This window comes from Lepidochelys olivacea, assembly GCF_965140295.1.
Source record: "Lepidochelys olivacea isolate rLepOli2 genome assembly, chromosome: 24".
NCBI classification, from domain to species: domain Eukaryota; kingdom Metazoa; phylum Chordata; order Testudines; family Cheloniidae; genus Lepidochelys; species Lepidochelys olivacea.
Window position 1 is genome coordinate 13,791,388 of NC_140434.1, and position 26,712 is coordinate 13,818,099.

Genomic DNA, 26,712 nt, shown 5'->3' on the forward strand with positions numbered 1-26,712 from the left:
TTACGGATCAGGGTTCCAGGCTAAATAAAAGGGGAGAGAGAGAGTGAGTGAGAAGGGTGAGGAGACATAATTGAAATGACTTTACTCACCCCTTGTGCAATAACCCCTCGGGTCATGTTTCAATCAGTGACTCTCCTTTACCTTGGCCGATGCAGTCCATGACGCCGTCTCTGATCTGGCAGGTTTCTCCGGTGGTGCAGCTGTGAGCTTTGCAAGTCACCCCTCGGGCAGGAACGCAGGTGCAGTTTTGCTGGCACTCATTTCTCAGGACCGTCTCACTGGGCTGACGGGATGTTTGGGAAGGAAGAAATAACGCAATCATAGAATGATAGAACATCAGAGTTGGAAGGGACCTCAGGAGGTCATCTAGTCCAACCGCCTGCTCAAAGCAGGACCTAATCCCCAACTAAATCATCCCAGTCAGGACTTTGTCAAGCCTGACCTTAAAAACCTCAAAGGTTTTGAGCCTGATGATCTAGCCAGCTTTCTATCCACCTCATTGTCCATTCATCCAGCCCATACTTCTTTAACTTGCTGGCAAGACTACTCTGGGAGACCGTATCAAAAGCTTGGCTAAAGTCAAGGAAGAACGTGTCCACTGTTTTCCCCTTATCCACAGAGCCAGTTAGCTCATCATAGAAGGCAATTAGGTTAGTCAGGCATGACTTGCCCTTGGTGAATCCATGCTGACTGTTCCTGATCACTTTCCTCTCCTCTAAGTGCTTCAAAATTGAATCCTTGAGGACCTGCTCCATGATTTTTCCAGGGACTGAGGTGAGGCTGACTGGAAATATAACTGGAAATGGTTATTTATAATAATTTCTGGCAGTGCTAAACTCAGAGCTGTGTGGTAAGGTGTGTGAAAAACTATTGTTTCATAATATTATTTCTCTTAACATTAAAAAGAGAGGCTGTCTAATGAGCAGCCCCTCTCTGTGCCTCAGTTTCCCCACAACAGACAAAGGGAATCAAATTTTCTTGCTTTTCTTGGTGCTTTGGGCATTAACAGAGCAGGGATGCCAGGCCGGATAGGCCAATACTCTGATCCACTATAGCAAACCCTATTCCTGTCTAGTGTAGAGATTAAGATATGTGAGAAAAAAATTTAGATCAGACCCAGACTGCTTGAGGTGATACCTTGTAATATCTCCCATGCTCGAAGCACCCACAGCTCTGCAGAGTCACACAGCCCTGGCCGTCGAAGAGGAAGCCCTCGTCACACTGGCAGCCTTCAGCACAGGTCTCCGGGCAGTCCATGATGTCTCCAGAGCAGGTGGCGGTGCAGAGGTCAGCGCAGACCTCGTAGTGGCTGTTAACCGGGCAGCTCACAGCTTAAATAGAGAGAGAAATAAAGGATGGATGGAAAGATCTCACACCACAGCCTAGAGGGACTGACATGAAGGAGAGGACAGCAGGACAGGGAGGAGAGGAACAGGGCGCCTTTCTAAGGGAACGTGAGATTGTTGGCTCCCACCCAGAAGACTTCCAGAAGAAGCCCAGAGGCCTGGAACAAGATGCGCAGTAACACTGACCCCCTCCCTTCCCCAGTGCGTCCCAGAGCTCCTACACTGTGGGTGCATTTACCGCAGAAGGAGGCGCTCCTCCAGGGCTGCATGGTGACCTTCGCCTCTTGGCAGGCCGTCACGTAGCTGTGGATGCTCTGGCACAGGACCTGTGCGTCCCCGTTTCCCAGGCACACATCGTACAGACAGTTGCTCTGATACACGCTGGGGCTGACCGCGCCGTGGCAGGCCGCGAAGGGGCCGTTGGGGTCTGTGAGCAGCCCACAGTAGTTACGCCCTTTGAAGACATCCTTCTTCTCTTCACAAACTGGACAGCTGTTTCCAGCACATCTGTCTGTACAGGTTGCTCCTGGGATCTCGACTTCCCAAGCAGAGCCAAATGCTGCCACATCAGGGACTCTCCTCCCACTGGGGAGCAGGAACTCCTCATCCTGATGTCCATTGTAGTTCCCGCACAGGCCACACGTCTGGCCCTGGTAGGTCCCTGGGATGGTGACTCTGGCCTGGTAAACCAGGTCGTAGCTCACAGTGAGGCCAAAGTCAGTTTGCACCAGGACATTAGTGCCGTGTTGATATGCTCGGAGCTGCCCATTGACCATTATCACGGGGAGATTGTGGGATACTCCGTCCACCTGGAAAAGACAGCACATTCCCCTATGAGCAGGTAGGATGGACACTGCATCGTGCGTAGGGGCTATGGACAAGTTTTGAGATTCAGTTCTCACTGATGCCATGGGTTAAATCCAGAATGACTCATGACTCCCGATTTCACTTTGCAATGGTTTGTCCTCACCTTCCAAGCTCTTGACATTGTCACCCTGGCCTACATTTCTGATCTCATCTCCCAGGCACCTCCCTCCCTCCTGATCCTCTCTCTCTATCTTCTCCAACTCCTCAACCCATGTTTGGCCTGCTCCTTCTCATGCCAACTCCTGGACTCAGAACAGTCTCCTACTTCTTCTCCATCTCCCACCCTCGGCCCCTGAAAACCCACTTCCCTGGTGACTCCTCCTTCCTTCCCCTCCCTCTCCTATCTCAAACAATTTCCTATGCATTGTGTTCAATTTGCCCCAAATTAGACTGCAGGCTTCACAGGGCACTATGCCATGGGACAGATTCTTCAACACAGAGGCCAACGGAGATATAATGGGGAGGAATTTTACCCCATGTTTGCAAAATGTGAGGTATGTGGATGGGGTTCACCAAATAATTAATACTCATAAATAGGGGTATAACCAACAAGGGAGGCAAAGATGGAGCTGAGCTGGAGGATGCTCATCTCACCCAAGAGATACTTTGACATAGCAGCATCCCTGAGTAGCACTTTCTACCATTTCTAGCTGGGTAGGAGACTCCATCCCATTCTGACAGAAGATGACCTGGCTTCAACCATTCACGGCTTTGTCGCTTCCCTGCTGGACTATATTGCAAGCTGGTATACCCAGGCATGAAGCATTCAGCACTTAGGAATATTCAAGTGCTACACAACTCTGCAGCATGCCTCCTCAGCAACACTGGCTGCTGTACACATTAAACCTGTCCTCCACTCCCTCCCCTGGCTTCCCATAGAACAAGGAATCCAGTTCAAGTTCTCAGTCCTTATCCCAAGGCGCTCAATGGCCTGGGACCAGGCTATCTAAAAGATTAATTAAACCCCCAGGTTGAAGACTGTGATTGTCAACTTTCTTCCATTAGCACAATGGAAATCACATCAATAAGGATAACCTTTGTCTCTGCCAGAGATAAAGCTTTATTCGGAGTTTGGTTCAAGTCTGGGGAATGAACCGTCTCAGGAAGTAAGGACCCTCACTAATCTGGCCACCCTCCTTTCCAAGTGCAAGGTACGTTCTTAGACCACCTTTCTCCAACATATATATATGGCAACATGCGTATACATTTATCATTATAAAAAAATCCACAGCAAAACACCCCACTGCACACACATCTTTCCTGGGGAGAGGAGGAGAGAACAAACATGTGGTAGATGTTAATCACGTTGCTTAATGTGTTTCTGGGAGGGGCTTAAATACCATGTGGATGAGCCTGGTATATGAACCTTGTAGCAGGGTGTCCTGCCCCTCAGAGGGCCTGGGGCCAGCCAACCCTTATTACTAAGGATTACTACTCAGGCACATCTGAGCAGGAATCATATGAGAAGAAGGAGAAGCATATAAGAGAAGCAGGAAGAAGCCAGGCTCCTGGTCCAGCAGAGAGAGTTGTCAGAGAGAAAGAGGGGAATAGAGAGGCTGCTGGCAGTGAGTAGGCTCCCACAGAGAAACCTGAAAGTAGGGGAGTGAGACGGCAGTCAGGCAATGCCTGGGAATGGCCAGATAAGGAAGTGAATGGCTGTATGTGAAAACTCCTATTTGAATGAGACCCTTGGGAGGGCTGTTGCTATTGGATTTGTAAAAGCCTTTTGTGAGTTGTTGAGGAGTCCAAGAGGGGAAGCGGAGGCAGGCCACATGCAGAAACCTCGGGCCACAAAGGGACACACAGAACAATCTAAATGAAGATCTGGAGAAGGACTTACCATGATGAGCCCCTGTTTCTTCTGCAGCAGGGTGAGTGTGATCCCATACACCTGGATGGATACCACCTTGGCCATGGAGACGTTCCCGCTGCCCCAGTCTTCTTTCTCTACACTGATAGTGAATGGTGTAAGGTGACTGGCATCGGCGCAGGTCTTGGCCAGGATGTAGGTGCAGGTGCCTTGAAAGTCAAAGGGGACCCCGTCGAAAGAGAGGTAGTGGGGATGGCCAGAGGCAGAACAGGTCGCAGATCCAAATGGGTGGCATTTCTGGATGCCGTCCACCACCCTGCATTGCTCACCAGTGCCGCAGGAAAATGCCTTACACACAACTTCCCCACCAGCGTGACACACGCACTGCTCCTCGCATGAACCGCTGGGGTGGAAGGTCTCCCCGGCCTGGTAGTAAAATCCCCTGTGGAGGCATCCGCACTGGGAAATGGGGATGCAAAGCTCACCACTGAGAACAAAGCCCTTGTCACACATGCAGCCTTCCTTACACTTGGTTGTGCATTGCACCGGGGCATAGAGGTTGCTGCATGTCAGATCGCAGCTGCTGCTGCAGAATTCATAGTGACTGTTCGGGGGACAGGACGGAGCTGTAATTAAAACAAAGAGTTAGCTCACATCGTGTGTTAGTAATGTGTAAAAAGGAACGTTACTAGAAGATGCAATTTCATTTAAACTCCTAATTTTCTATTTCCTTGGTTTGGTTAAATAATAAAAGGCACCACCTGTAATCCACATTCAGGTCTGGTTAACTGGTTGTTCCAAACAAATCAGGCAGTGGGATACAGGTAATCTCTTTCCTAAAGCTAGGCTTCCAATATGGACCAAGGTCAAGGTGTAGGGAGTGGAGGGCCCATGGACTGGGAGTGTTCTGCAGACCTTTTCACCAGTAGATTTTTGTTTTGAATACAGGTCAGTAGTGCCTAAAACTCATTCCCAGATGACGGTTTATGGGAGATGAGTTGGTGGATTCCCAGACCAGTTCCTAGTGGACAGACATCTCAATTAGTGAGTCACCACCATGTACCAGAACTAATTATATCCCAGTATCAGCAGATAAACCAAGGACTAGATGGGCTATGAAGGGCACCACTACATCTTTAGCAAAGCTTTTGATACGGTCTCCCACAGTAGTCTTGCAAGGAAGTTAAAAAAAGTATGGATTGGCTGAATGGACGATAAGGTGGATAGAAAGCTGGCTAGATTGTTCGGCTTAACAGGTAGTGATCAATGGCTCCATGTCTAGTTGGCAGCCAGCATCAAGCTGAGTGCCCCAGGGGTCAGTCCTGGGGCCAGTTTTGTACAACATCTTTAATAATGATATGGATGATGGGATGAATTGCACCCTCAGCAAGTTCGCAGATGACACTAAGCTGTGCGGAGAGATAGATACGCTGGAGGGTAGGGAAAGGATCCAGAGTGACCTAGACAAATTGGAGGATTGGGCCAAAAGAAATCTGATGAGGTCCAACAAGGACAAGTGCAGAGTCCTGCACTTAGGACGGAAGAATCCCATGCACTGTTACAGGGTGGACCGACTGGTTAAGCAGCAGTTCTGCAGAAAAGGACCTGGGGATTACAGTAGATGAGAAGCTGGATATGAGTAAGCAGTGTGCGCTTGTTGCCAAGAAGACTAACGGCATACAGGGCTGCATTAGTAGGAGCATTGCCAGCAGATCGAGGGAAGTGATTATTCCCCTGTATTTGGCACTGGTGAGGCCACATCTGGAGTATTGCGTCCAGTTTGGGCCCCCCACTTCAGAGAAGATGTGGACAAATTGGAGCAAGTTCAGCGGAACTAAAATGATTAGGACGCTGGGCACATGACTTATGAGAAGAGGCTGAGGGAACTGAGCTTGTTTAGTCTGCAGAAGAGAAGAGTTAGGGGGGATTTGATAGCAGCCCTCAACTACCTGAAGGGGGGTTTCAAAGAGGATGGAGCTAGACTGTTCTCAGTGGTGGCAGATGACAGAACAAGGTCTCAAGTTGCAGTGGGGGAGGTACAGGTTGGATATTAGCAAACATTATTTCACTAGGAGGGTGGTGAAGCACTGGAATGGGTTCCCTAGGGAGGGGGTGGAATCTCCATCCTTAGAGATTTTTAAGGCCCAGCTTGACAAAGCCCTGGCTGGGATGATTTAGTTGGTGTTGGTCCTGCTTTGAGCAGGGGGTTGGACTAGATGACCTCCTGAGGTCTCTTCCAACCCTGATCTTCTATGATTCTATCTCTGGACAGCGCCTCTCTGGCCTGGGGTGCAGCACGTGGATAGGAGCGTGGTGAGGAGGCAGCTCCTAGGGCCCATGCCTGTGCTGTGCCCATACTTTGGGCTCCTGTGACCATGAAGAAATGTTCTACGTCACTTGATGAGCTCAGCATTTAAGCCAACATCTACCAGCCAACTTGGAACAGGGATCCCCATAGGGGCAGCAATGAGCACGGGGGACTCACAGCAGAATTTCGTCGTCCTCCAGGGATGCACCACAGCTCCAGCTTCCTGACATGCCTCGGAATAGCCAGCAAGGGCCTGGCAGACGTTATTCTCCCACCCACTGAGGACGCAATAGCCATACACGCAGTCTACGAAGTATCCATGGGGGTCCACTTTGCTGTGACATCCTCTGAAAGGGCCACTCTTGTGGAGGATGAGCCCACACTGCCCTCTGCTACCTCGTTGTTGTTTTTCAATAGCCTCTACACTTGCGCATGGGGGTATCGTTACTGCAGAGCATCCTGGGAGGTCGCCCACCTTCCAGCTCTGGCCAAAGCTGATGGGGCTTGGTGCCAGCGTGCCATCCCTCATGAGCATGTCATCGTCCCTGTCACTGTTGAAGTTGCCACACAGACCACACACGGCTCCCGCGTAGGTGACTGGCAGAGTGACTGTGGTGCGTCCTGACCACCCGGCATAGGTAACGGTGAGACCAAAGTCTGCCTGGATCACTGTGGCCCAGCCCTTTCTATACACAGTGATTTTCTTATCAATGAGGTTGAAGGGAAGATTCATCAGAAAACTGTTCATCTGTTAAAGCAAGACACATGAGATGTGAAACTTCGCTCGCCTGTGGTAGAACCTCTCACCCCAGCACAGAGCTCTGGCCCATGATTACAACAATAATCCACCTCTGTTCAAATCTTCATCCAGTCCGGCCTGCTTCCTTTCCTACAGCTTGCCTGAATCCAAGCTCTAACCAGACTTGTATTTCCCTTGGCATTAGCTATTGCAGTTCCCTCCTCTCTGTCCCCCAGTGCTCCAGGTTCACACCTCTGCTGGATGCTATTGACACTGTGAAGGAGTGGTTTCAGAGTAACAGCCGTGTTAGTCTGTATTCGCAAAAAGAAAAGGAGTACTTGTGGCACCTTAGAGACTAACCAATTTATTTGAGCATGAGCTTTCGTGAGCTACAGCTCACTTCATCGGATGCATACTGTGGAAAGTTTAGAAGATCTTATTATATACACACAAAGCATGAAAAAAATATCTCCTCCCACCCCACTCTCCTGCTGGTAATAGCTTATCACCACTGACTTCCTGAGGAAACTTCAATCCATCGGTGATCTTCCTGATAACACCATCCTGCCCACTATGGATGTAGAAGCCCTCTACACCAACATTCCACACAAAGATGGACTACAAGCCGTCAGGAACACTATCCCCGATAATGTCACGGCTAACCTGGTGGCTGAACTTTGTGACTTTGTCCTTACCCGTAACTACTTCACATTTGGGGACAATGTATACCTTCAGATCAGCGGCACTGCTATGGGTACCCGCATGGCCCCACAGTATGCCAACATTTTTATGGCTGATTTAGAACAACGCTTCCTCAGCTCTCGTCCCCTAAAGCTCCTACTCTACTTGCGCTATATTGATGACATCTTCATCATCTGGACCCATGGAAAAGAAGCCCTTGAGGAATTCCACCATGATTTCAACAATTTCCATCCCACCACCAACCTCAGCCTGGTCCAGTCCACACAAGAGATCCACTTCCTGGACACTACAGTGCTAATAAACAATGGTCACATAAACACCACCCTATACCGGAAACCTACTGACCGCTATTCCTACCTGCATGCCTCCAGCTTTCACCCTGACCACACCACACGATCCATCGTCTACAGCCAAGCTCTGCGATACAACCGCATTTGCTCCAACCCCTCAGACAGAGACAAACACCTACAAGATCTCTGTCAAGCTTTCTTACAACTACAATACCCACCTGCGGAAGTAAAGAAACAGATTGATAGAGCCAGAAGAGTTCCCAGAAGTTACCTACTACAGGACAGGCCTAACAAAGAAAATAACAGAACGCCACTAGCCGTCACCTTCAGCCCCCAACTAAAACCCCTCCAACGCATTATTAAGGATCTACAACCTATCCTAAAGGATGACCCAACACTCTCACAAATCTTGGGAGACAGGCCAGTCCTTGCCTACAGACAGCCCCGCAACCTGAAGCAAATACTCACCAACAATCACATACCACACAACAGAACCACTAACCCAGGAACTTATCCTTGCAACAAAGCCCGTTGCCAATTGTGCCCACATATCTATTCAGGGGACACCATCACAGGGCCTAATCACATCAGCCACACTATCAGAGGCTCGTTCACCTGCACATCCACCAATGTGATATATGCCATCGTGTGCCAGCAATGCCCCTCTGCCATTTACATTGGTCAAACTGGACAGTCTCTACGTAAAAGAATAAATGGACACAAATCAGATGTCAAGAATTATAACATTCATAAACCAGTCGGAGAACACTTCAATCTCTCTGGTCACGCAATCACAGACATGAAGGTCGCTATCTTAAAACAAAAAAACTTCAAATCCAGACTCCAGCGAGAAACTGCTGAATTGGAATTCATTTGCAAATTGGATACTATTAATTTAGGCTTAAATAGAGACTGGGAGTGGCTAAGTCATTATGCAAGGTAGCCTATTTACCCTTGTTTTTTCCTCCCCCCCCCCCCAGATGTTCTGGTTTAACTTGGATTTAAACTTGGAGAGTGGTCAGTTTGGATGAGCTATTACCAGCAGGAGAGTGAGTTTGTGTGTGTATGGGGGTGTGGGGGGTGTGAGAAAACCTGGATTTGTGCTGGAAATGGCCCACCTTGATTATCATGCACATTGTAGGGAGAGTGGTCACTTTGGATGAGCTATTACCAGCAGGATAGTGAGTTTGTGTGTGTGGTTTTTGGGAGGGGGGTGAGGGGGTGAGAGAACTTGGATTTGTGCAGGAAATGGCCCAACTTGATTATCATGCACATTGTGTAAAGAGTTGTCACTTTGGATGGGCTATCATCAGCAGGAGAGTGAATTTGTGTGGGGGGGTGGAGGGTGAGAAAACCTTGATTTGTGCTGGAAATGGCCCAACCTGATGATCATTTTAGATAAGCTATTACCAGCAGGACAGTGGGGTGGGAGGAGGTATTGTTTCATATTCTCTGTGTGTATATAAAGTCTGCTGCAGTTTCCACGGTATGCATCCGATGAAGTGAGCTGTAGCTCACGAAAGCTCATACTCAAATAACTTGGTTAGTCTCTAAGGTGCCACAAGTACTCCTTTTCTTTTTATCTAAAGTGATCGCTCTCCTTACAATGTGTATGATAATCAAGTTGGGCCATTTCCAGCACAAATCCAGGTTTTCTCACACACACACCCCCCACACACACAAACTCACTCTCCTGCTGGTAATAGCTTATCCAAAGTGACCACTCTCCTTACATTGTGTATGATAATCAAGGTGGGCCATTTCTAGCACAAATCCAGGGTTTAACAAGAACGTCTGGGGCGGGGGTAGGAAAAAACAAGGGGAAATAGGCTACCTTGCATAATGACTCCCAGTCTCTATTCAAACCTAAGTTAATTGTATCCAATTTGCAAATGAATTCCAATTCAGCAGTTTCTCGCCAGAGTCTGGATTTGAAGTTTTTTTGTTGTAAAATAGCGACTTTCGTGTCTGTAATCGCGTGACCAGAGAGATTGAAGTGTTCTCCGACTGGTTTATGAATGTTATAATTCTTGACATCTGATTTGTGTCCATTTACTCTTTTACGTGGAGACTGTCCAATTTGACCAATGTACATGGCAGAGGGGCATTGCTGGCACACGATGGCATATATCACATTGGTGGATGTGCAGGTGAACGAGCCTCTGATAGTGTGGCTGATGTTATTAGGCCCTGTGGTGGTGTCCCATGAATAGATATGTGGGCACAGTTGGCAAGCCAGATGTCAAGAATTATAACATTCATAAACCAGTCGGAGAACACTTCAATCTCTCTGGTCACACGATTACAGACATGAAAGTCGCTATTTTACAACAAAAAAACTTCAAATCCAGACTTCCGAGAAACTACTGAATTGGAATTCATTTGCAAATTGGATACAATTAACTTAGGCTTGAATAGAGACAGGGAGTGGCTTAGTCATTATGCAAGGTAGCCTATTTCCCCTTGTTTTTTCCTACCCCCCTCCTCAGATGTTCTTGTTAAACCCTGGATTTGTGCTGGAAATGGCCCACCTTGATTATCATACACAATGTAAGGAGAGTGGTCACTTTAGATAGGCTATTACCAGCAGGAGAGTGAGTTTGTGGGGTGTGTGTGTGAGAAAACCCGGATTTGTGCTGGAAATGGCCCAGCTTGATTATCATACACATTGTAAGGAGAGTGATCACTTTAGATAAGCTATTACCAGCAGGAGAGTGGGGTGGGAGGAGGTATTTTTTTCATGCTTTGTGTGTATATAATAAGATCTTCTAAACTTTCCACAGTATGCATCCGATGAAGTGAGCTGTAGCTCACGAAAGCTTATGCTCAAATAAATTGGTTAGTCTCTAAGGTGCCACAAGTACTCCTTTTCTTTTTGTGAAGGAATGCTCACCCCACACCTGCCCTTGAAAGGGTTAAGGTGGCTAGAAGGGCCAATTAACCATCTAAGATGTACCTGGAGGAGGAGCCAGGGAACAATGAGAACTAACTAAAGGCTGAAGCTCACCTGAACAGGAACAGGTGGGCTGGTACTAACAAGGTAGCTGAGGGCAGAAGGGGGCTGCAAGGAGGAGGTCTTCAGTCACTCTCTGAGGCTAGGGAGAGAGGGGACTTGGCCAGGAGGGAAGGGTATACCCGGAGAAGGGTAGAGAAGGAGACTGACAGTGGCAATGTAGGAAGCAATCCAAGGAAACAGAAACAAGGCACGGGACAGGGTAGACTTTAGCTGCTGGTTTTAGGGTCCCTGGGCTGGAACCCAAAGATGAGGGTGAGCCCATGTTCCCCTACCAGCCACTGGGGATGTGGCGCCATTGAGGGGCAGTGAATTGGAAGACTGCCTGGGACAGTTGGTGACACTTGGTACACAAACCTCCCAGAAAGGAGAAACTACCGTGACCTAGCTGGAGGGCCAAGCCACAAGGACAGAGCCATTGTGTCTGGGTAGAGAGAGAGTGTCACAGAGTGAGCACTCACAGGAAGGGGCTTCAGAAAGGCAGAGCTAATTCCAAGTTGCGGCCACAAGGAGGTGCCGCATTGGGGATGAGAGCACTCTGTGAAAGTGTGGACACTTGTGGATGGGAAGGAAGAGGTAGATGTGGTATATCTTGAATTTAGTAAGGCTTTTGATACTGTCTCACATGACCTTCTCATAAAAAAAACTAGGGAAATACAGCCTAGATTGAGCTACTATAAGGTGGGTGCATAACTGATTGGAAAACCGTTCCCAGAGAATAGTTATCAGTGGATCACAGTCAAGCTGGAAGGGCATATCAAGGGAGATCCTGCAAGGATCAGTTTTGGGTCTGGTTCTACTCAATATCTTCACGAGTGGTTTAGATAATGGCATAGAACGTACACTTATAAAGTTTGTGGACAATACCAAGCTGGAAGGGATTGAAAGTGCTTTGGAGGATAGGATTAAAATTCAAAATGATCTGGACAAACTGCAGAAATGGTTTGAAGTAAATAGGATGAAATTCAATGAGGACAAATTACTCCTGGGAGAATTCTGTGCACAAAAAATTAAAAATTCTGCACACAATGGTTGAAAATTCTGCAAAATTCTGCATATCTTATTTGTCAAAATAATACAATATAATCATGCCAGTTTCAATTATTTTGCAAAAAGAAAAGGTGTACTTGTGGCACCTTAGAGACTAACAAATTTATTTGAAGTGAGCTGTAGTGAAAGCTTATGCTCAAATAAATTGGTTAGTCTCTAAGGTGCCACAAGTACTCCTTTTCTTTTTGCGAATACAGACTAACACGGCTGCTACTCTGAAACCTGTAAATTATTTTGGTAATTTATTTAAAAATATCTGACAGTAAGTATGTCTATAGCAATACAGACCAAAAAAAAAAAAAAGATTCTGGTAAATTGTTTTTTCACAAATAGATTCCTTACTAGGCATATTCATAGAGAACTTTGTGTAATTCATTTAAATTACAATACAGAACTGTATTTTCTGCACCTGTCAGAAGCAATGCAAAGGCTTGGGGGAGTCAGGGGTAATGGAGGACCTCAGGGAGAGAGAAGGAGCCTAGGAGTGAACTGGGAGGGTGTTAGTGGGAGGTTTTTCTTTGTGGGGGGTGAGATTGTTGGGAAGCCTCCCCCATGAAGACCCTGGATGATCCCAAGCCTCTCTCATTCAGTCAGGCATGTCTGCCCCTGTCCCCACACTCCTCATCCCCATGGGTCTCTGCAGCCCCCCTCCCACATCCCCAGGCTCAACACTGTCACTCAACTAGCTCCTGAGCCCATGCTCCAGTCTGTCTCCCCCACAAGTCATAGAATATCAGGGTTGGAAGGGACCTCAGGAGGTCATCTAATCCAACCCCCTGCTCAAAGCAGGACCAATCCCCAATTTTTGCCCCAGATCCCTAAATGGCCCCCTCAAGGATTGAACTCATGACCATGGGTTTAGCAGACCAATGCTCAAGACACTGAGCTATCCCTCCCCCTCCCCCACATTCTGAACCCCAGTCTGTGACCTGCCCCAGCAGCCCTGTGTGCCCCCACTCTGTCCTAAATTGGCTCCACGGGCAAGGTGCTGCTCATGGGACAATTCTGAAGCACTAGGCTTAGAATTTAGTATTTTCCTGCATAAAATACATTTGTTTTGGTGCCACAGCATCCTCTGGTGGGCAAAAGGCAGAAGTGCAGCACTTCTGCGGCAAAATGTTTTTTATGTGGGAAAATACAAAATTATGTGAGACAGATGAATTCTGCACATCTGCAGATGTGCAGAATTTCCCAAGGAGTAACAAATGCAAAGTGTTCCATCTAGGAAAGAACAATCAGTTGCACACATAGAAAATGGGAAATGACTGCCTAGGAAGGAGTACTATACAAAGGGATTTGGGGGTCAAAATGGATCACAAGCTAAATATGACTGAACAGTGTAACACTGTTGCAAAAAAAGCAAACATCACTCTGGGATGTATTATCAGGAGTGTTGTAAGCAAGGCACAAGAAATAATTCTTCTGCTCTTCTCTGTGCTGATTAGGACTCAGTTGGAGTATTTTGTCCGGTTCTGGGTGCCACATTTCAGGAAAGATGTGGTCAAATTGGAGAAAGTCCAGAGAAGAGCAACAAACATGATTAAAGGTCTAGAAAACCTGACCTGTGAGGGAAGATTGAAAAATTGGGTTTGTTTAGTCTGAAGAAGAGAAGACTGAGAGGGGACATGATGACAATTTTCAAGTATATAAAAGGTTGTTACAAGGAGGAGGGTGAAAATTGTTCTCTTTAATCTCTGAGGACAGGATAAAAAGCAATGGGCTTAAACTGCAGCAAGGGAGGTTTAGGTTGGACATTAAGAAAAACTTCCTTACTGCCAGGGTAGTTAATCACTGGAATAAATTGCCTAGGGAGGTTGTGGAATCTCCATCATTGGAGATTTTTAAGAGCAGGTTAGACAAACACCTGTCAGGGATGGTCTAAGTAACACTTAATCTTGCCATGAGTGCAGGGGACTTGACTAGATGACCTCTCGAGGTACTTTCCAGCCCTAGAATTCTATGATTCAGACACCTTCTCACACATCTGAAGTGTAACCACATCACCCCAATCCTTAAATATCTCCATTGGCTCCCTGTTGGTTACAATTCACCCTATATTTCAAAATCCTTCCATGCACTGTCTGCAACTTTTCTGGATCAAGCAGGTGACTTTCCCCAAATATTTTAGAGAGATTAGAGACAATTTAAGAAACTCACCAGGACTTTCCCAGGGAATTGATTGCTGATCCTGAGGTTGGTCTGATAAACCTTGATCTGTAGAGGAGCGGTATTGTTCTCCTGGAAGTAGACATCAAAGTCCACCAGTCCCTCCGCCTTCTTGCACAGGGCCGTGAGCTGGTAGCGGCAGGTGCCTTGGAAGTCGTATCTCCGTCCATCAAAGGTGGTGTAGTGCAGATTCCTTGTCACGGAGCAGGTGGCATAGCTGGAGGGGTAACAGCCCCGTACGCCGTTCACTAGCCCGCACCTCTCCGAGTGTTTGCACGTAGCGGCCGCGCATTCGACCTGTCTAGTGGCTGCATCGCACATGCACCGTGTCCCACATACCTCATCGACCCAGAAGCTCTCGTTGGGGGCATAGGGACGCCCCTCGAACTGGCACCCACAGCCGCCCTTGGGGATGCATTTGCCCTGGCTCAGCACAAAACCGTCCTTGCACTGGCAGCTTTCCACGCAGGGGTCTTGGCAGCTGCTGGGGACTGACTGGTCCACACACGTGACTGGGCAGGCTGTTCCACAGAGCTGGTACTGGCTGTTCTCCAGGGGGCACGCCATGGCTGGGGAGTGAAGGACCCACAGATTTAGCAGCAAGTTCTCTTCATGCAAAAGCAGCATTTAAAATAGACAGAGGGGGATGTATCTTGTGGGATCTGAGAGCCCTCAAATCCCAGTGACCTGAACAGGAGGTTAGGGTGCTCAGCACACTGCCGGAGGTGATTAGCACCTTACAGGATCAGGTTCATGGTAGGAAGTGTGACTTAGAAACTGGCACCATTTTACCCCAACCATCCATGTGTTATCAGTGGACGTTAGATACTCCAAGTGACAGGCACCTTAGCAATTCCAAGGACAAACAAGTACTGTGGGTACAACAGAACCCAGAGTCCTGATTTCCCAATCACTGCTCAATCCCAAACCACTCGATTATGCCCCCTGCCAACACCAGGGCTAGAACTCAAGAGTGCTGAGCCCCAGGCTCCCCGGTCTAACCAGCAGACCATAGACCTTGGCATACAAATCTGTACTCACGGCATCTGGCCAGCTGCCTCCATTCCCCAATCCTGACCCCCTCCAGCTGGCAGGCATCCGCGTAGGCCTTCAGGGCCTCACACAGGACCTTCCTGTAGCCGTCGCTGTGGCACAGATCGTACACGCAGTTGTCCAAGTAGACTGTAGGATCCACCTTGGTGTGGCACTGGCTGAAGGGCCCATCTGACACCTTGGCTATCAGGCCGCACGAGACCTCTTCCTTGTACTTTCTGACTATGCTGGCGGCACAGGGCCTGCAACCTCCAATGCAATCGTGCCAGCAGAACTGATCCTCATCTTCCACTGCCCAGCTTTTCCCCAGGGCGGCGACACTGGGAGCCAGGTCCCCTTCTGAGGTCCGGAAGTCATCGGAGGGGTCCCCATTATAGTTGCCACACAGGCCGCACAGGCTGTCCAAGAAGACCCTGGGAACAGTGATCCTCAGGTGGTTGTTCCAGTCATAGGACATGCTGAAGTTGAAATCGGTGCGGAGGATGAGGGAGGTGCCGCTCTGATAGAGCCGAAGGGCCCCGTTGTTCAGGGAGATGGGTAAGTGGGCCCTGGTGTTATTCAGCTTCACAGTGAGACAGAAAGGGCAAAGGTCACAATTGAGTGCACTAGTCTGTCATTTGCAAAGTGGCTCCTACTCAGATTAGCAAGTATTGCAACCTGGAGCCAAATCTCTCATAGAATCATAGAATATCAGGGATGGAAGGGACCTCAGGAGGTCATCTAGTCCAACACCCTGCTCAAAGCAGGACCAATTCCCAATTTCTGCCCCAGATCTCTAAATGGCCCCCTCAAGGATTGAGCTCACAACCTTCTGTTTAGCCGGCCAATGCTCAAACCACTGAGCTATCTCTCCCCTCTCAATGAACCTTGACCCAAATCTGAACCAGAATTACTTTAAAACATCAGATTAAATAGAGCTGGGTGGAGAAATGTAATTCTTTTCGGAGGATTTCAATATTTTGAAAGTTGTTTAATAATGGAACCACACTTTCAAAAGTCGAGACTGGGATCCTAAATTCTTAACTTTGTTGCACAGTAAAAGTCATGGTTTTAATAAAGACACGAGTTATAGATTATTACAGCAATCTGTTAACTCAATAACCCACCCTTTTTGTCCTATGATGTCAGTGGGTTTAACCAACTTATGTTAAACAATCTGTTTCACCTTGTATTTAGCTATGACACTCTGGGCTCGTCTACATTTGGAACACTGCAGCTGTGGAAAATCCACACCCCTGAGGAACGCAGTTATACTGACCTATTCCCTGGTGCAGGGAGCGCTATGTTGACAGGTGGGCATAACCTATTGACATAGGTACCACCCGTCAGGGCATGGCCACACTACAAAATTAAGGTTTCAGAGTAACAGCCGTGTTAGTCTGTATTCACAAAATGAAAGGGAGGACTTGTGGCACCTTAGAGACGAACCAATTTATTTGAGCATAAGCTTTCGTGAGCTACAGCTCACTTCATCGGATGCATACATGAGCTGTAGCTCACGAAAGCTTATGCTCAAATAAACTGGTTAGTCTCTAAGGTGCCACAAGTCCTCCTTTTCTTCTTACTACAAAATTAAGTTGACCTGATTTACATCAGCATAAAGCCACCTCAGTGATTACATCGCTTGTGCATGTCTACTCTTTGCTCCTGTGTCTGTGCAATATGCAACCTCACCAGGAGCACTTGTACCGATTGTACTGTCAGTGTGGGGCATTGTGGGATGGCTTCTGAAAGCCAGTAACAGTCCATGTAATCCACGCAGTATCTACATTGACATGGCGTCGACCTAACTACATCGACATTGACTCTAAACCTCTTATGGAGGTGGAGTTATTAAGTCGATGTAGCAGGGACTGTTATGTTCGAGAGCGAAATTTTACTGGAGACACTTATTGGTCGAGGTGAACTGCTTTGCACTGACCTAGCACTGTAGTGTCGACTGCGTGGAGTACCTACGCCAACAAGAGAAGCTGTCCTGTCGGCCTAGGTAACATCTTCACTAGGTGCTACAGCTGTGCAGCTGCACTGGTGCAGCTCTGTAAGTGTAGACAAGCCCTTACGACGACTTAATTACATTGCTTGGAGTATGGATTTTTCACGCCCCTGAATAGGTGCCAACTCCATGGGTGCTCCAGGGCTGAAGCACACACGAAAAACAAATAGTGGGGGCTGGGCACGCACTAGCAGCCCTTTGGATCAGCTTCTCCCCCTCCCTCCCAGCGCCTCCTGCCCAGTGCCATCAGCTGTTCCGTGGTGTGCAGGAGGCGCTGGGAGGGGAAGGGGAGCAATGGGGGTGGAAAGGGGTGCAGAGGGCGTGGGGGCTTGGGGAAAGTGGTGGAGAGGGGGGAAGGAAGGGGCAGGACAGGGGTGGGGGCTTGGGGGAAGGGGTGTAGAGGGGTTGGGGCACCCCTGTGAACCAAAATTTGGTGCCTATGTGCCCCTGAGCGACACATCTGGGTCGATCTAATTCTCTAGCCTAGACCAGCCCTGAGTACCCTTCCCAGACCTGAAGAAGAGCTCTGGGTAGCTGGGTGACTTGTCCCTTTCACCAACAGAAGTTGGACCAATAAAAGACATTACTTCTCCCACCTTGTCTCTCTAACACCCTGGGACCAGCATGGTGACCATGACACTGTAAACAGTTCAAAAGTTGGAATTTTGAAGGCGAGGGGGCCGCATCAGTTAGAGCCATTAGGAAGTGGCTACAGGGAGGGAGCTGTCACCTAGAGCCATTAGGGAGAGGCTCCTGCAGGGGAAAGGGCCATGTCTAGGGTTGCCAACTTTCTAATTGCAGAAAACTGAACACCGTTTTTCTGCTCCCTGCCCTGAGGCCCCACCCCTCCTCAGAAGCCCCACCCCCACTCACTCCATTCCCCCCCTCCCTCTGTCGCTCACTCTCTCCCATCCTTGCTCACTGACTCATTTTCATCAGGCTGGGACAGGGGGTTGGGGTGCAGGAGCGGGTGAAGGCTGTGGCTGGGGGTGTGGGCTCTGGGGTGGGTTCAGGTGTGACGTTCCCCTGCTGTTATCCGGACCAGTGATCTCCTAGGTCACTCCAATCCTTGACTTTGGGAGCCAGCCTTACCCTGCTCTGCTGTGAGAACCCCCACTCCTGGGCTGTTCACACACAGTCTCTGGCGTGTAAGCTGCTCCTTGGATTGTGCAACTGAATGACACTAGCCAGCATCTCTGGTCCCGGACACAACCCTAGGAACCTCCGTCTTGCAGTGTCCAGTTATGCCCGCTGGACACTGCAAGCTTATATGAGTTCGTCAATTTAACAAAGAAATCGATATGTACCAGGCTTGTTATCCCAAGGGGAGTCTCTGACACGCTTCAAACCAAATGCACTGCTTCAGATAGAATAAACAAACAAATTTATTAACTACAAAGATAGATTTTAAGTGCTATTAAGTGATCGGCAAAAAGTCAGAGTGGTTACCAAAATAAAATAAAATATAAGCATGCAGTCTAAACTCTCAACCCTATTAGACTGGGCAACATCTAGATTAAGCAGTTTTTCTTATCCCACTGCACATTGCAGTCCTTAATATACAGGTTTTTTCCTTAAACCTTGGACAATCTCCTCTGTTGGAGTCTTGTCTTCTTCTCAGTGTCTTAGTTGCATGCAGCCTAGGTGGGGGCAGGAGAAGGGCCCAGTGTGTGTCCACTCTGTTTGTTTTATACCCTCAGTCCATGTGTTTGGGGAGCACAAGTCCAGGCATGTTTGGGGGGCATTGCTGAGTCTCTCCAAGCAAGGCTGAGCAATTCCCCTGGTGTGGCCTCATGCAGGTAAGTCATTGCAGTGTAGCTCCCTTGCTGGACAATGGCTGTTGATGGGTTGTTTGACTCCCTGCCTGGATATTGGTCACTTTCCTTGCTGTTGCCTCTGGGGAGCTAATATCTGGCTGATTCCCCAACTTACAACATGTTTTAGTGACCACCATACAACACAATTCTCATAAGTTCACATGTATTGATGACACACATATGTGGATAGAGAAATGACTTTCAACAGATCATAACTTTTCCCTTGACACCTTACAAGGCGTGCTTTATATGTAAGATCATGATTATATGAAAATGAGGAATATGGGAGTTACAAGACGCTCCCCCAAGGTATAGAATGTAACACCAGGGATGAGGGATTTGTGGTGCAGGAGGGGGCTCCAGGCCGGGGCTGGGGTGGGGCCAGAAATGAGGGGTTAAGGGTGTGGGAGGGAGGCTCAGGGCTGGGTTAGGGATTTGGGATGCAGGAGGGGTTGTGGGGTGTGGGCACTGGGCGGCGCTGACCTCATGCAGCCCTGGCATTTCCTAGGAATGGAGGAATTCTGTGTGACACCCGGGAAGTGGAGGCATGTCACAGGTCTCTGTGTGCTGCCTCTGCCTGCAGGCCGGGGGCTCCATGCACTGACTCCACCCACAGGTGCTGCCCCTGCAGCTCCCATTGGCCACAATTCCTGGCCAATGGGAGCTGCAGAGCTGGTGCTCGGGGCAGTGCCTGCAGGCAGGGGCAGTGCGCGGAACCCCCCCTGGCTGCCCCTCCACGTAGGAGCCGGAGAGACATGCCAGCTGCTTCTCGGGAGCTGAGCTGACCTGGGCACGGTGCCTGCCTGCCCTTCTGCAGCCAACCAGACTTTTAGCAGTCCAGTCAGCTGTGCTGACCAGAGCCACCAGGGTCCCTTTTTGACCAGGTGTTCAGACTGAAAACCGGACGCCTGGCAACCCTAGCGCATCAGTTAGAGCTGTCAGGGAGCAGCTCCTGTGGAGAAGAGGGCTGCATTGGTTAGAGCTGTTAGGGAGAAGCTCCGGAGAGGGGGCCACATTAGGGAGTGGCTCCTGTGAGAGAGCGGCCCGCATCGGATAGAGCCATTAGGGAGCGGCTCCTGCGAGGGAGGGGCCCGTGTCAGATAGAGCCATTGGCGAGTGACGCAATTCCTGGGGAGGTTGTTTTGACCCTTGTCTCTGATTCCTGGTTCCTGACTCCAGATCTGCCTACTAGCCCTGACTGCCACTGCTTCAGCCAGGAGGTCTGACCGTCCACGTCCCAGTTGCTGGCGGTAGCTCCAAGCACAGAGCTTTGGAATTGGGTCAGTGCCCCCTGCTGGCCACCTGCCCCATTCTATGACACACAGCACCTGGTATTGCCATGATGGGAATTGGGGTCAGCACTGACTCCAAGGGGAGAGTGCACCCTACTGGGATACCTGTACATCTGAACAGCACCCCCTAGTACAGTGCCATGCCTTCAGGGACAGCACCAATTCAGGAGGAGAGCACTACTTAAACAATTCTACCCCCTGCAACACCTTGGGTAAATGTTTTAAAGGTATCCTATCAAAGTACTGACCATGCCCAGCACTTACCCCCACAAAGCCGACCTCAGCCCTGGCTGCTGTAATGGTGACTCCATCCACCTGGACAGTCACCGACCCAATGTAGAAGACCTGTGTGTTCCCACCATTCTCGCTCTTGGCCGTGACATGGAAGGAGGGCAGGACGGAGTCATCCCTGCAGGTCTTGGCCACCGTGTAGTTGCAGGTGCCGTGGAAATCATACACCTGTCCATCGAAGGTGTGGTAATGCAAGTAACCTCCAGCCCAGCACGTGGCCTGAGAGACTGGCACACACTCTGGCTGCCCATTTATCATCTTGCAAATAGTTCCTTCTCTGCAGCGGACCACACTGCATGATGGCTTTGGAATGACTAGCGGGGAAAGACAATAGAAAGACAAGAGACACCAGACTAATCAGTTATATATGAGAGCGGAGAGGGGGCTGAGGGTGGTGTGAAAATTGGGATGATATTTAGTGTCATTGGAATCCTACTTCTTAATCTAGCCTGTTTGTGAAATGGAGCAAATGATCGATCTATCTATCTAGCCACCCATCCCCATACATATTTCCCTTGGACAGTTCCCAAACCTCCCACAAGTCCTCTGCTGGGAAATCTCTCTGCATGGGTGAGACCACAGCAGTCTTTGAGCCAGCAGAGCCACTTCCTATATCACCCTTCCCACAGCCTCTCGTGTTGGTGGTTAACACAGAGGGCCATGTGACAGGTAGTATGGAGCAGAGCCCTGCAATGCAACCCAAACCTGATGGGAGCCGACTACAAGTGTCAGGTCTGGGTCAGGTTGAGTAGGAAATCAACGGGACCCTCTTGGGCTTGGGTCAAGTCAGCCGTTCTCCTTCTGCCTGTGGGTGGAGAGAGCAGTGAGCAACAGTGGGTGGGGAATGAGGAACGGGGACAGGGCCTTGAGGGAAAGAGGTGGAGCAAGGGGAAGGGCCTTGTGGGAAGAGGTGGAGCAGGGGAGGTTCCGATGCTCAGTGTCCAGTTTTCACAAATGAGACAGTTGGCTGCCCTACCTGTGGGGTGAGCGTGGAGGTAGGTGCATGCCCAGCTCCTACGAGCACTGCCACCTGGCTGCATTATGCATACTGTGGAGTGAGGGAGCTGCCCCAGAGCGCACACACTGCAGCCAGGGATGGCGGATGGCAGGAACAGGTACATAGCCACCGCCGAGCCAACCCCATGGGCGGGAGGTGGCCCTGGCACTCATCCACTTTCATTGGAAGAGTCAGGCTGGGTCGGGAAATGACCTGACCTTCTCGGGCTTGGGCTCCTCAGAAATTAGGCCCAAGCAGACCTCTAGCGTGGAGCAGACAAGGAGAGTGGCTGAGAGGTGATGGGCTCTGACACTGTCCAGATGACTGATGGTCCCTATGGGTCTGTAGCCAGGGTGTTCTGTTTATAGCAGCCCCCAGCCTGCTCCCGGAGAGAGAATCATGGAATGTGCACAGCTCCCTGACAGCTGCCCACCTGGCTCTGCTGGAGAGACCCAACAAGTCTTTCCATCTTTCCGGTCGAAATTCTGCAATATTATGGGTCAAGGTTCCAGGCTAAATGAAGGGGGAGAGAGAGTGAGAAGGGTGAGGAGACTTAACCACAGCTACTTACTCGCTGCCTGTATAATAACCCTTCCGGGGACGTTTCAAACAATGACTGTCCTGTACCTTTGCTGATGCAGGCCCTGACGCCATCTCTAATCTGGCAGATTTCTTCTCGGGAGCAGCCCTGGGCTTTACAGGTCACCCCTCGGGCAGGAACACATGTGCAGCTTTGCTGGCACTCACTCATCAGGACCGTCTCATTGGGCTGATGGAACATTTGGAAAACAGAAAATAGCAGAATGTAACTGGAAATGATTATTTAAAATAATTTTTGACAGCGCTAAACCCAGAGCTGTGGATGTGTTTTTCTAACAGATGTGCTCTTGGAATGATATTGGGGCAGCTTTCTGGCCTGTGTTATACAGGAGGGCAGACTAGATGATCACAATGGACCCTTCTGGCCTTAGAATCTATGTATCTATAAAAATGTCCATTGTGTCATAATATTATTTCCTCTTGCCTTTAGAGAGAAAGGCTGTCTAATGGGCTGAGGACTGGGCTTAAGGCCAGGAACAATTCTTAGGTTTTAACCTCCCATCTTCTACTCACTTACTAGGTGGCCTTGAGCAAGTCACTGTGCCTATCTGTGCCTCAGTTTCCCCACAACAGGCACAGGGTAATAAATCTTCTGGCCTTTTTTGGCACTTTGAGCATTAGATACTAGCAGAGAGGGAAGCGAGCCTGGATGAACCAATGCTCTGATCCAGAATAGCAAATCCTATATTCTTGACCAGTGTAGGGATTAAGATACGGTCAGAGCAAAAATTAGATCAGACCCAGATGTTCCAGCAGGGGGCGGTACCTTGTAATATCTCCCACGCTCAAAGCACCCACAGCTCTCTGGAGTCACACAGCCCTGGCCATCGAAGAGGAAGCCCTCGTCACACTGGCAGCCTTCAGCACAGGTCTCCGGGCAGTCCATGATGTCTCCAGAGCAGGTGGCGGTGCAGAGGTCAGCGCAGACCTCGTAGTGGCTGTTAACCGGGCAGCTCACAGCTTAAATAGAGAGAGAAATAAAGGATGGATGGAAAGATCTCACACCACAGCCTAGAGGGACAGACATGAAGGAGAGGACAGCAGGACAGGGAGGAGAGGAACAGGGCGCCTTTCTAAGGGAACGTGAGATTGTTGGCTCCCACCCAGAAGACTTCCAGAAGAAGCCCAGAGGCCTGGAACAAGATGCCCAGTAACACTGACCCCCTCCCTTCCCCAGTGCGTCCCAGAGCTCCTACACTGTGGGTGCATTTACCGCAGAAGGAGGCGCTCCTCCAGGGCTGCATGGTGACCTTCGCCTCTTGGCAGGCCGTCACGTAGCTGTGGATGCTCTGGCACAGGACCTGTGCGTCCCCGTTTCCCAGGCACACATCGTACAGACAGTTGCTCTGATACACGCTGGGGCTGACCGCGCCGTGGCAGGCCGCGAAGGGGCCGTTGGGGTCTGTGAGCAGCCCACAGTAGTTACGCCCTTTGAAGACGTCCTTCTTCTCTTCGCAAACTGGACAGCTGTTTCCAGCACATCTGTCTGTACAGGATGCTCCTGGGATCTCGACTTCCCAAGCAGAGCCAAATGCTGCCACATCAGGGGCTGTCCTGCCACTGGGGAGCAGGAACTCCTCATCTTCCCGTCCATTGTAGTTCCCGCACAGGCCGCACGTCTGGCCCTCATAGCTTCCTGGGATGGTGACCCTGGCTTGGTAAACCAGGTCGTAGCTCACAGTGAGGCCGAAGTTGGTTTGCACCAGAATGTTTGTGCCATGTTGATATGCTCTAAGTTGCCCATCAGCCACGATTACTGGGAGGTTGTGGAACACCCTGTTCACCTGGAAGAGAGAGAACATTCCCTGTGAGCACAGGGAAGCAGGGACACAGACAAGATTCTGCTCTCATTGACACATGGCATAAATCAGAATGACTCCAGATTTCACTTTGGGATGACTTGTCCTCACCTTCCAAGGTCTTCACATTGCCACCCTAGTCTATATCTCTTCTCTCCTCTCTGCATCACCTCAGCTCCCTCCCAGTTCTCTCTCTTTACCATTGCTATTTTCTCCAACCATGTTTGGCTTGCATCTCCTTTTCATGCAAGCTCCTGCACATAGAACACTCTCCTACTTCTTGTCTATCTCCCCTTCTACCCTAAAGACCCTCATTCCTTCACCCCTTGCCTTCTTCTCCTATCTCCACCAATTTACCACATGTTGTATTTGTCCCAAGTTAGACTGAAGATTTCTCAGGGGAATGAATCATGGGAGCAATTATTCAACACAGAGCCAATGGAGTTAAAATGGGGAGGACGTTTATTCCATGTTTGCACAAATGTGAATTAGGTGTAGAGAGTTCCCCAAATCATTAATTCTGAGAAACATGGTGTATAAACCAAGAAGGGAGGCAAAGAAGATTGAGCTGAGCTAGGAAGATGCTCAGCTTGCCCAAATGAAGCTCTGACATAGCAGCATCCATGAGCAATACTTCCTACCATCTCCAGTTGGCCAGGAGACTTTGTTCCATCCTGATGGATGATGATCTGGCATCATTTCATGCCTTCATCACCTCTCTTCTGGACTTCAGTAATGTGATATACCATGAATCCTTCAGCACTCCAGAAACTCTATCAGATACAGAAGCGTCTCCTCACCAGCACTGGCTACATAGAACACATCAAAACTGTCCTCTGCTTCCCCTTCTGCCTTTCAAAGAGAACACTGAATCCAGTTCAAGGTCTCAGACCTTATCTTCAAGGCGTTCAATGGCCTGGGCCCTGGGTATCTAAAAGATCAATTAAACCTCCAGGATGAAGATCATAGCTGACCACTTCATTCTTCTGGGAAAATAAGGGTAAAGTTTACCTGTGCAGGAGATGGAGCTTTACTGGTGACCAGTTCAAGACTCGGGAATTAACTTCCTCAGGAACAAAGGACCCTGACAAAACTCACCACTTCCGCCCCAAGTGCAAGATGCATTTCTCTGACCTGCTGTCTCAAACACACACACACACACACATATAGAAGGCAATATGCGTGCACATTTATATCTTTTAAAAGTAAATCCAATACAAAACTATCCCCTGCACGCATATCTCCTCCTGGAGATAGGATGAAAGAGTTGGTTAAGTTACTTAGTGTGTTGCTGGAAAGTGCTGAAATACTACATGGATGTGCATGTTATAAGAATTAGTAAGTGGGTGGCTTGTCCTTTAAGGCCAGTGGGCCAGCCAACACTGATTACTAAGGAGGCACACCTGAGGAGCACGAATCACCTGATTCCCCTACAAGAGCAGCAGGAGGAAGATGGGAGGCTGGCCCTGCAGAGAGAGTTCTCAGGGAGAACAGAAAAGAATCAAGAGGCTGATGGGAGCAAATAGACTCCAGCAGGGAAACTTGAAATTTGGGGAGCACAAATATAGACAGGAAAGTGACCTGGTATGGAGAAAAATGGATGGACTTGAAAACTTTATTTGGCATGTTTGCTAATTTAATAATCCAGACCTTAAGGAGGGTGGTTGTTATTCAGCTTGTCTTCTGAGCTATTGAGGAGCCCAAGAGGGGAAGCTGAGGCAGACTACCTGCAGTGCAACCTTTGCCATGAGGGGGCCTTAGAGAGATGGCCAAACTGCAAACAAACCTGTGTAGAATAGAATAAAATTTGTGTCCATGAGAATGTGGAGGACTTACCATGATGAGCCCTTGTTTGTTCTGCAGCAGGGTGAGTGTGATCCCATACACCTGAATGGATAACAGCTTGGCCACAGACATGTTCCTTGTTCCCCAATCTTCTTTCTCTACGCTGATAGAGAATGGTGTAAGATGACTGGCATCGGTGCAGGTCTCGGCCAGGATGTAGGTGCAGGTGCCTTGGAAGTCAAAGGGGACCCCGTCGAAAGAGAGGTAGTGGGGATGGCCAGAGGCAGAACAGGTCGCAGATCCAAATGGGTGGCATTTCTGGACACCGTCCACCACCCTGCATTGCTCACCAGCGCCGCAGGAGAAAGCCTTACACACGACCTCCCCACCAGCCTGACACACGCACTGCTCCTCGCATGAACCGCTCGGGTGGAAGGTCTCCCCGGCCTGGTGGTAAAGTCCCCAGTGGAGGCATCCGCACTGGGAAAAGGGGACGCAGCTGTCGCCACTGAGAACAAAGCCCTCGTCACACACGCAGCCTTCCTTACACTGGGTCGTGCATTGCACCGGGGCATAGAGGTTGCTGCATGTCAGATCGCAGCTGCTGCTGCAGAATTCGTAGTGACTGTTCGGGGGACAGGACGGAGCTGTAATTAGAACAAAGAGTTAGCTCACATCGCGCATTAGCAATGTGCACAACGAACCATCACGAGAAGATGCAACTTCATTCCAGCGCCTAATATTCTATTTCCTTGGTTTGGCTAATTAACAAAAGGCAGCATCTGCACTGGGGT

At 49.3% G+C, this 26,712-nt stretch overlaps 1 protein-coding gene across 1 annotated transcript; it reads right to left on the minus strand.

Annotated features, from left to right (window-relative positions):
- On the minus strand, positions 1 to 26,050 carry LOC311512420 (IgGFc-binding protein-like; the record flags this gene model as incomplete). Its single annotated transcript, XM_084613633.1, has 13 exons — positions 1 to 20; positions 142 to 283; positions 1,138 to 1,331; positions 1,585 to 2,155; positions 4,054 to 4,649; positions 6,509 to 7,079; positions 14,283 to 14,860; positions 15,333 to 15,906; positions 20,711 to 21,051; positions 22,362 to 22,503; positions 23,101 to 23,294; positions 23,548 to 24,118; positions 25,970 to 26,050. The coding sequence occupies 13 exons, from the start codon at positions 26,048 to 26,050 to the stop codon at positions 1 to 3; spliced, it is 4,575 nt and encodes a 1,524-aa protein (XP_084469759.1).
- Positions 26,051 to 26,712: the final 662 nt, after the last annotated feature.